Source organism: Vicia villosa, linkage group LG1 (genome assembly GCF_029867415.1).
Source record: "Vicia villosa cultivar HV-30 ecotype Madison, WI linkage group LG1, Vvil1.0, whole genome shotgun sequence".
In the NCBI taxonomy this organism is placed as follows: domain Eukaryota; kingdom Viridiplantae; phylum Streptophyta; class Magnoliopsida; order Fabales; family Fabaceae; genus Vicia; species Vicia villosa.
In genome coordinates, this window is record NC_081180.1 from 194,440,805 (window position 1) to 194,452,190 (window position 11,386).

At 38.2% G+C, this 11,386-nt stretch overlaps 1 protein-coding gene across 1 annotated transcript; it reads left to right on the forward strand.

The window, feature by feature from the left end:
- The first annotated feature begins 6,323 nt into the window (after positions 1 to 6,323).
- On the forward strand, positions 6,324 to 8,567 carry LOC131662071 (uncharacterized). The gene is made up of 2 exons (XM_058931762.1): positions 6,324 to 7,653; positions 7,837 to 8,567. The coding sequence occupies exons 1-2, from the start codon at positions 6,324 to 6,326 to the stop codon at positions 8,565 to 8,567; spliced, it is 2,061 nt and encodes a 686-aa protein (XP_058787745.1).
- The last annotated feature ends 2,819 nt before the right edge of the window (positions 8,568 to 11,386 follow it).

Genomic DNA, 11,386 nt, shown 5'->3' on the forward strand with positions numbered 1-11,386 from the left:
TTGTTTCTAATATTGTCCAAGACCCTGATCCCATTCATACATTATTCTTCATCTATTTTATTTTTTTATTTTTTTATTTCATTAAAAGACAAATTTAATTAAATAAATAATGGGAAATATGGAGGATATGCATGGTCTTATTTTTCCAATCAATTTTGGGTGTATATTCAGAGGTAAATGCAAAGAATTTCGTTTGCCATTGATTGAGAGATATTGAATGCAAAAATAGACAATTTTCATTAAATTTTAAATCAAATCTCAAATCTTCCAATCACTTGGATTTGATTCAAGTTTGTTATCCTAATTCATCCCACTATATTTACATAACACGTTCAAGGCATAAGAGGACGAATTTTGGAGAGATATCACTAGGGTTTGCAACTTCAAGAATTTCAAGAAAGTTGGAAAATTTGCATAAGACATTCCAAGCATCCTCAGTCGATATTAATCATCCCATCGGCCTCCCAAGGTAAAAAAAAGAAGGTTTGAGTCCTCCACCATGTTTGAATGTGCTTAAAGATTCGTATAGCATGATCTTCATAGTTGCATATCTTTCTAATTCTTGTATCTCATGAATTGTTGCGTTTAAATAAGATATGATCGCATGTATAAGTTTCTGACAATGCATAGAGGAGAATAGAACCATTGGCCGTGAGTTTTAGTGCAGGATACGAGTTTTGCCATTGTTAGGGCACCAAAGCTCCAAGCTTCGGAACCATGGCTACGGCGTGTTTTAGGTCACGATAATCACACCATCAAGACCGCAAGGCTCCACTTATATGATCTGGCCACTTTTTGTTCGGGTTTAACGTTAATTTTGTAGGTATGGAGATTTGCAGAAATTGCTACGGAAATATCGTAGCTAAATTGAAGGGAATTTGCGGCCGTTTCGCAGCAAAAGAGGGCGTGGAATGAAGAAGATGATGAATAGGGAATTGGACCTTTTGAGCAGAGGTGTTACGCTACTATTGGCCAGTCAACAAAATACAGATTCTCTCTCCACTCATCATTGGTTTGTGCGCGGGTGTGTGGGACCCAGTTTGACTCATTGCCAGTCAGACTTGTTTCTTTCTCTTTTATATTAATTTGTTTGGTTAAATGACATGTTAAATGTGTAGCTCAGGTGGTAACAGTGAAGAGTAGGCAACTAAGAGGTCTTGGGATCAAATCCCAGCATCCTCTTTTTATTTTTTAACGAAATCTCCTACAGATCAAGTGTGTATAAGTCACGCGCCTTTACCATGTACCTCCACGTGAGATCTGTTGGATCTTCAAGAGACTCAATCCAAGGGCCCAAACACGCAGCTTCACCATGCATCCTCCTTAATCCAAGTCCCTTCTTCTTTATTTTATTTATTTTATTTTATTTGTATTTACCTTGTTATTTATTTTATTTTATTTTCCTTTTAATTTATTTCTTTTAAATTTTTTTTTTATAATAATGTTATATAACTATTTATTTTATGTAATTCGAAGATTCGATTTTTTCTTCATAACATAAAATTAATTGATTTATAATAAAAAAGGTTTTTTACTAATGATTATTTTAGGGTAATAATTTAATATTTTTATGTTTAAAACCCTGATTTTTGTTTTAATTATTTCATTTCATCATGATCACTAATCACTGCTATTGGTAGGTGTTATCCACTAACGCATTTTTTAAGCCTTACAAACCCTTTAGGTCACAATAAGTTTTCTTGAATAAACCTGTTAGGTTCAGGGGTATGGTTTGTAAAATTTTTAGGGTTTATAGATATTTAATCAATTAAGGTTTGTAGATCATTCATACACTAAAAATTCTTTTCTTTTGTGCAAATTTTCAGGGTTACCCCAGTATCCTTCGGTTACGCGCCGTCAAATCAAAAAGCTAAGTTCTAATCCTTTTATGATATAAATGTCATTTTACCCTTTTTTTAATTTTTGCCTTATAGGTTAAATTAGGGTTTATTTTCAATGCCAAGGAATTCCTCATACACTCACCCCTATTATTTCCTGTTTAATTCTAAGATGTTCAGAGTCAATCGAAGGTTCGAGGAAGATCAAGGCTCAAGATAAAGATAATTAATTTAATTATTCATATTTCTTATTTTCTGCTTTAATTCTCCCATCCCCGCAGGTGTTTATTGTAATAGCGTAGGAACTTTTATTTTCCTGCCTTTAATTTCTGCAATTTTAAACTGCGTGGTTAGTAACCCTAGGGAGTGCAAGACTATTAACTGAATATAGATCACTAACTTACAAGATAAATATCATCGAAGTTAACCACGTGATTGTTGCACCCACACACCTTTAGGGTAATCCCTCTTGTTGCCTTTGTTGTCTTGTTGCCTTATTAATTTTGTTGCCTAAAAATAGTCAAGTCCCTCGATTCCGAGGATACCTAAAGCAAATGTTGCCTTCAAAGTTATTGAAACTCCCTCGAAGCTGCCTCAGTAAAATGTGATGATTGTCCCAATTGCTAAGGTATCCTCGCATGATGCCTAAAAAATTTAATGACTATTATATCCTTCCCTTAGACTACCTGCCCTCTTTATGGCATGGGACAGTCTTGTGGCAAACGATTATTCTCGATAACCCTTAAACATCCAATTGAAAGACTTCCTGCCCTCTCATGGTATGGATAGACCCTTTCGCCTGAAAGGCTAAAAGAACGATTTTAAAACTTAGGGTAGTTGCTATTAATTGCTTGCTCTTTTTCAAATTTAAATTTAAATCTATCTTTCCCACTCTTTTCAAATACTTTCAAAACAAGGCTACGCTTATTTACAAGCTAAAGTTCTTAACGAATCTTTTTCTATTCACACCCTACTTTTCAAACAATTCAAACATTTTGAAAACAAAGTGAGCTTAGCAATTAAGAGCCCATGGATAACCATGGATGCAAAGGGTGCCTTACACCTTCCCTTTGTATAACTTACCCCCCGAACTCAAAATCATTAAAAGGTCTTTTTCTGTTCTTTTAGCCTTTCTTATTGGATAAAATAAAAGTTGGTGGCGACTCATGCTATCCGCACATTTCAAATAAAGTCAGTTCACCGTATTACAACACAGTTCATGGAGGCGTTGGCTAACATCACCAGGGGTCAAGAGGATTTGTGAGTTCTTGTCGAGAACTCTAGGCGAACTGAGAATGACGGACAGCATCATGGTTTGTTTGATGATGTGTCAAGCCGTATTGATGATCACCATGACGAGAATGAGTTCAGGCGCCCTAATTATGTGCCTTATAACCCTTTCAACCAGAATCAGGATTTCCCTCCACTACCTCCGTCTCGTCTTCTTGGAGGAAGAGGTCATCATAATCGGGGAAATCAAAACCTTGATTTGGAGGACTTTGATCAGTTGTCAAGTCATAATGCTGAGGGTGCGCATGAGGAAGTTGAAAGGTATCGTCTGATTGAGGAACGTCTCAGAGTTGTTGAAGGCAAAGGGGTGTTAGGTATGTGTAGCAACCTGCCCTAAAAATTAAGATTTAGAGTCGCCACCTATTCTACCAAGGCGAATAGGAAACCTTACGCAGTTAAGAGATCGGGGTAAGATTATTATAATCAGGTCGAGGGAAGGTGTTAGGCACCCTCAACCCTTTCCTAAGGTTTTGTCTAAGGTAAAGGTTTTATGGCTAAAATTTAGAGGTTTAATAGCTAAGGAAATGAATAGGGCGAAAATTGAGATTTGAAAGTGAATTGAAATTATAGGGGGGAGACTCGCCTTCTTACCAAGTGCCTACGTATCTCCTTATGGAGAATCAGAGTCAACGTAGTTCGGGCTCAGGGTTGTACGTCTTTGAATTGATTATGAAGGTGTTTGAAGGCTTTTTGAATGGCCTATCGTAGTTTTGAATTTGATTTGAAAGGCATTTTGAGTTGCCTGATTGAAAAAAGGATGAAAATCCGTAGTATCGCGGTTTAGTGTGTTTTAGATGTTTGGGCGTACAACCCTAATTTAATATGTCACCGTTAGATGCGATGATCAATAGATTTGATCAGTATAGCTAACGGATTAATGGGGCATTGCTTGTTACTCTGATCGATAGATTCGATCGTCGCGGGCAGCAAATTGAATGTATTTTAAATCTTGTAATTTTATTATTTATCATTTTATTATTTTATCTCTCGTCTAATGCGACTAATAGCTTTAGTCGGGTCGAGGAGAGAACTAATGTTACTGTTTTCTTTGTTGCCAAATAGGCAATGGGATTGGACAAATCCTAATATCTTAATAGACTTTTCTAGGGTTATGAGTTTAAAACAATTAAAAATTAATTAAATCCATTAAGTCGAAATAATCGAATAATCGGGAGAAATCCTAAACCCTTAGTCTAATCCTAATTTATACTTAACCCTAAAATAAATTAACTAATTAAATTAAATTAAATATAATTTATTACTATCCAATCTAAATAATTAAATCAAAATAAACATAAAAATATGTTTATAGAAACCTGGCTGCGATTGTAGGAGACTGGATTGAGTGTTTATGGTATGCACCTTTATCTTCCTGGGCATTAGATCTGAATTGGTGTGATCTTGTGGTGAGATGGAGGGTGTACGATGTGTTGGGATGAAGATGCATGCACTGGATCCGTAAACATACATTGCCAAAGAAAAACAGGAAAATACATGTGGGACGCTGGGATCGAACCCAGGTCCCTTTGGTCCAAGCTTAACTTCAAGCCAAGCGCGCTGCATTCAGTTGGTGTTCGATTAATAATTCCAAACAATGATATATGAAAACACATGAACAAATTCAGAAAAAAATGACGCGCGTGTGGACTATTCCTCTTCGTCTACGCCGTGGCTTCTTCTTCAAATTCTGCAGAAACTCCACACTCATACACCACGGAAAATAAAGGAAAACGAATCACATGGTTCGATTACATCCAAAGGAGCTCAATTGCAGAATTGCAACAGTGACGCTGCGGAAATTCGATTGTGTCATGTGCAGGGTTCACCGGTGGGAAGGAGATCTTGTGTCGTGAGATCGGAAGTGATGCGGAGACCTTCTGACGTTGACGGTGGCGCGATTTGAAGGAGGTCTCGCGGTTGAAAGGTGGTTCGCGTGAAGCAAGGGGCGGCGCTCATGGCTTGGTTTTGTGGATCTGGACACGGCTGAATCAGAGGGAGTGTCGCGGCCGCTAGATCGTGGGAGGGATCCGACGGCAAGTGATTGAGGGCGGAGACGTGTCGGCGTCGTGTTGCTTGCAGTGGCTCCGATAGGAATTTCTGTCCTCCCTCCTCTTTGATACTTTGAATCCTCTTTCTCTTTTAACCCCAACAGTGTGTGAATGGCTTTTTTTTTCTGCTGTTTGTGTAAGTTTTGGAATTGGTTTTGTACAAGGGTAAAGGGAATTGGTGATGACGAACAGTGTCTTTTTGGAAAGACATTTAATTTCTCAATCTCCTGGAATAAGCTATTCGTGAGAGAGTTTTTGTCATTGGTTCGTTCCTGTGTGGGTTAGGATTAGTGTATGTACATGAAGAAATTAATCTCCAAAATTGTATCGGCTCCCCTATTTGTTAGAAAATATTTCTATTTATATTAGTCAAATTAGGGTATTTCTACACCTAATGGACCTATTGCCCAACTAACTTAATAATTAAAATAATTCTAATAATAATAATATTTAAATTAATACTAATAGTTCTAATAATGTGTAATTAATAAAACCTAATTAAAGATGATAAACCTAATTAATTAAAACCTAATACTAATCCTAATACTACCTAATATTACTCATAATATTAATAAAAATTAATAATGCTAAAATGCTAATAGTCAGCCATGATAAAAATAATAATCAAGACGAATGTCAGTAAAACCCAAAATACCCCAAAAATGATAAAACCCTTGTAATAATTGGGCCCAATGTTTGGGTCCTAAATACCTGTCAATTACGCCCTTGTTTTAACTCAACCTGATTTATAAGAGAGCGGGTTTGACAATAGAAATATCAAACCCTATGGCTCTTAATTTTGATTCTTGATGGGTTAAGAGACGTAGATCTGATCGGGCAAATTTTGGGGTATGACAGTATGGATATCAATGACTTGGGATTGGTGCCAGGCGTGAGGATTCCGCCAAAGTTCAAGGTTCCAACTTTTGACAAGTATAATGGGGCGACCTACCCAATGACACACGTCAAAGCATATTACCGGAAGATGTCTGTGTATTCCGAAGAGGAGGGTTTTCTGATGCACTTCTTCTAGGATAGTCTTGCTGGGGCTTCCTTGGAGTGGTATGTTCAACTTTAGCACACTCATATCCATTCGTGGAGAGATCTTGTCGAGGCTTTCATTAAGCACTATCAGTACAATGTTGATATGGCGCCCAATAGGACTCAGCTGCAGAGTTTGGCTCAGGGTTCTAAAGATTCGTTTAAAGAGTACACCCAAAGGTGGCGTGAGTTAGCCGCGAGAGTTCAGCCGCCAATGAATGAGCGTGAGATGATCGACATGTTCACGAGTACCTTACCTGGACATTACTATCTGGCTTGCAGCACGTCTGCAAATTTTGCTGAGATGGTTAGATGTGGTGAGCGTGTCGAAATGGGCTTGAAGATGGGAAAGATACAGTTGGGTGGTGTTGCTAGTGGAAAGAAATCGTCAGAGGGTTATACCAGAAAGAAAGAAGGAAACACGGATGCTGTGTATGGGCGAAGTGGCCAAGGAAGAGGTAATTCTCAAGTCAATGTTGTTACCATTCCTGTGCCGCAGCAACAACAGCAACAGGGGAAGCACCCTCAATATCAGAATAACCAGTATCGGCAGAGAAGGGATAGAAAGATTGATCCGATTCTCATGACATATGCCCAGGTGTTGCAACATTTGCTCAAGATTGAGAAGATCACTTTGAGAGATGCTCTGAATGCTCCGGATTGTCAGTCTCCGAACTATAATGCGAATGCGCGGTGTGCTTTCCATTCTGGTGCTGCTGGACATGATACAGAGAGGTGTATTGCATTGAAGAATAAAGTCCAAGACTTGTTGGATCAAAAGATTATTCAATTCACTCCGACACCCAACATTGTCAATAATCCGATGCCAACTCATGGAGGTGTGAATGCCATTGAGAGTGAAGAGATAAATGTTATATCCGATGTGGGCTGTTTGATTTTTCCTCTTGTGTCTGTGAAACAGCATCTGATTAATAGCGGCATCTTCCCGGGATGTGGTGTGGATTGCATGAATTGCAAGAGTCAACTTGAAGGCTGCTTTGATTTGAAGAGAATGGTTCAGAGATTGATGGGCGAAGGTCCCCTCCAGTTCTATAGAAGAAAGAAAGACGTGAAGGTTGCGAATGACGAGGTGATGGTAATTGACATTGCATATGATCCTGTGGTCTCTTTCAGTATTCAAGTGCCTATTCAGATACCTGTCAGTATCCCATATGAGGAACAACCAGCGGCGTTGATGATTACCGTGCCAGGACCAGCTCCATATGAGAGTGAGAAGGTCATTCCTTGGCACTACGGTTCAGACGTGTATTATTACGGTATGAAGAAAGAGGATGGGCCATCTAAAGAGTTGTTTGTGGAGGCCGCAGTTACAAACACTAATAATTTTGCTGGTACTGGTAAAATCACTCGTAGTGGTAGGGTGTTCTCCCCTCAGCTTGTACAAAACAATGCAGATGCTTTGGCTAAGGCCAAAGGCAAACAAGTGGTGACTGATGTCTAGAATTCTCCGATTCAGAATGGGACGCTTGACAATGCTTTGCCTTCCAAGGATGTGGAAGAATTGTTGAGAATCATCAAGAAGTCTGATTACAAAGTTGTTGATCAGTTGGGTCAAACCCAATCAAAGATTTCCATCTTGCAATTGTTGATGTGTTCAGAAGGTCATAGAGATGCTCTCTTAAGAATTCTGAATGGCGCCTACGTACCGCAGGAAATATCTGTGAATCAGTTAGAGGCGGTGGCCAATAATATTTCAGCTGGAAATGGTTTGGGGTTTACTGATCGTGATCTTCCTCTAGAAGGGAGAAACCATAACAAGGCGTTGCATATTTCGATGGAGTGTAAGGGAACGACTTTGTCCCGTGTTTTGGTTGATACAGGTTCCTCCTTGAATGTGCTTCCCAAATCGGCTCTCATGAGAATTGACTATACTGGTGTTGAGTTGAGGCCTAGTGAGTTGGTGGTGCGCGTCTTTGACTGTTCAAGGAGGTCTGTGTTCGGAGAGGTAGATCTGCCAATTCAAGTTGGTCCTCAGATCTTTACCACAACTTTTTATGTGATGGATATTCAACCTGCTTACTGTTGTTTATTGGGACGACCCTGGATTCACAAAGCTGGTGCTGTGACATCCACTCTTCATCAAAAGTTGAAGTATCCAATTGATGGTAAAGTGGTGACGGTTTGTGGTGAGGAGGATTACATTGTGAGTCACTTGTCTTCTTCCCGATACGTAGAGATCGAAGGTGAAATACATGAGACGCCGTTTCAAGCATTCGAGGCCGTAAATGCTGTGAGAACTCCTCTTTATGAGATAACGAAGCCAGAAATGGTCATGTCTTCCTTGAAAGACGCACAAGTTGTTGTTGAGACTGGAAAGGTGGAAGGCTAGGGGCAAGTAATTGACGGTGCGTCCCAAATTTGACAAGAATGGTCTTGGTTTTAGTCCTGGAAAGCAGATTGCATCGCCAAAGCCTAGTATCCTCAGCCCAATCAAGTTTGTGAGTGGTGGTGTCATTCAAAACGGTCAGGTTAATGCCATTATCAATGGTGAAGAGGTGGATAGTGACTGTGATTTTGATAGCTAGATCCGTCCAAGTGCTCCTGGAGAGAAGATCAACAACTAGACAATCAAAGAAGTTATTCAAGTCACACAGGCTCAGGAGTAGACTTCTTGTTTTTACTTTTCTTATCATGCCATAATTCCTACGCTCTGCCCAAGGCGTAGTGAATCATTTGTAGGGCCATGCAGTTCGCATTTTCAAAGTTAATCATAAAATAAAATGACGTTTTTGCATTCAAATGTTTTGCTCTTTGTCTTTCTTTTTAACTTTTTTCCTTTAAATGGCAATGCTTTTGCACACACTTGCACACAGCTTAATAAAAAACTAAAATAAAAGCATCAATCATGCATATGTTCCACCACCACTAAAATAAAAAGCTAATCCTAATTGTGTTGTGCGGCGTTTTTTTAAGGACTATGTGCTCTGCTTTTACCGAGTATTTTTCATGTCCTTTAAGTGAATTGTGATCTGCTCTAATGTTGGATTGATATTAGAGATAGGGTATTTGGATTGTTCTGTAAGTTCCATATGTGTGCATTCACAAACCTGTAGGTGTTGAATGCTGTGTGATCTCCAAAGCTGTTAAGCAAGGAGATTATTTTGTCCTCATAAGCTTTTAAGCATTGAGGATTGAGTGTATTGGAAGAGTGTCTTCTATTGTTATTGTTTGAGTTATTTTGTCACAGGTGTCATACCCCAATTTTTGACCTAAGATACCACCTCATATCATTTGCATATGCATCATTTGCATCTCTAACAAATTGCATAGCTTGTGTTTGCTACTTGTGACTCAGCAGGGTTTAATCAAGAAACCACTCATCAGTACAAGTAACAATCAACTAGGGTTTTGTTCTCCCTTCATCTCAAATGAATCATCTTCATCAACAATCAACATTTGGTCCTCAGAGATTCATTTCAACAAGCTCAGCAGCTTTGAATCAATCAGATTAGGGTTTTGACTGAAGACAGTATACTCCTGACTTTTGCTCAGGATTTGACCTAATGACTTGGGACATGACCTCAAGACCCCAAGTGCATCATTTTGGCCTAATCCATTGGCTCATAACATCTCCTACACAAAGATTGATCAGACAAATCCTCAGATCAGAGTTTTGAACTATCAGGGACTGAAATCAGGGATCACATTTGGGAAACCCTAAAAACCCCCAGGAAGTCAATCAAAGGTTTCAATCATCCTCAAATAATCCCTATGACAATATCCAATGGAGATTACATCTCAATTCAAGATCCACAGTCATCAATTTCATCTGGTCGACAATTAGGGTTTTTGACCTAATTCACTGAATAACTGACTTTTTAATCAGGGACATGGTGTCACAACTCAAACCATGGCTCAATATCCTCTAATGCTTCAATGTGATCCATTCATACCATTCATTTGATGAGGATAGCCTGTTTCATTGAAAACTCCAGAAACGCGATTCGTCTGGAAAAAGTCAACTGTACAAGATCACCATTGACTTTTGGGGAATTTTGGTCAACCATGACTTTTGAAGTTTTTAATCATCAATATATGATATGAGAAGTCATTTGATCAAGAAAAATCAAGAAAATCAATCAAGAATCAAAAAGTCAAAAGTTTGACTTTCATACTTAGAAAAATTTCTAAGTGTTTTTCAAGGGTTTTTTCCAAACTTTGAAAGGGAATAACTCAAAATTTCACCTACAAACTGAAAAAAACTTCCAACATGAAAGTTGTAGATTTTGATCCAATGAACAACTTTGTCACATATAATTTTTTTTCATAAGATCAACCATTTAAGAGATATGGAGCATCAAAGTTGGTATCTTATGAAAATTTCACTTAAAACTTCATTTTTCTCAAAGTTCATGGATCTTTTTCACCCACTTCCTTAAGGATCTTGAAGAAACTTTCAACTAGGGTTTTGAAGTGTGTAATATGAGCTTTCCAAAATGTCCAAGAGCATGAAAAAATATGGAGTGTAGCCATGGTTTTGAATTTTGACATTAGTGAACTTTTCACTTGAAATTACATGCCATTTTTACTAAGTTATGAACCAATTTGCCAAATGATCCAAGTAATGATGCATAGAAGCAATAATTGGTAGATATTTTCTGATTTGAGATCAGAATGGAAGAGGATAAGAAGCTTGAGAAATAACCATGGTTAAGTCACTTTTAACCATTTGCATTTAATGTGAAAGATTCCATTTTATCTCTTAAGCCAAATCATCATTCTTGATCAACTTGCAAGAGCTTTGTATTCAGAAACTTTGGCCTATAAATAGAGGTGCAAATCACTCTTCAATTCACACCAAAACCTCACAATTATAGGTTTTCTCTCTTCTTTCTTGAATTACAAGTTTCATAGTTTTCAAAGAGGTAGAAAACTCAACCTCCAAATCATTGAAGTTATGGCCAAAGTGATGGTTCTAACAACTCATAAACATCATATGGGATGTGTTTGAACCACTCACACACCCCAAATCACCCCAAAACTCAGATTCACTTTTCAACCTCCATATGAACATCAAATGAGCCTTATCATGCCAAAATCCACACAAGCTCATTTCTGTCCAAACTAATGCTTCAAACACATTCCATATATCATATATGAGCTATACCAATCATCATCCATGACCTGAAACACCTCCATCATCAGATT

Bases quoted from the DNA above. Each gene is read 5' to 3' on its own strand.
- LOC131662071 (XM_058931762.1), top strand. From the start codon at position 6,324: ATGGCGCCCAATAGGACTCAGCTGCAGAGTTTGGCTCAGGGTTCTAAA. The intron at 7,654-7,836 runs GCAAACAAGTGG...TGATGTGTTCAG, and splicing joins TGCTTTGGCTAAGGCCAAAG to AAGGTCATAGAGATGCTCTC.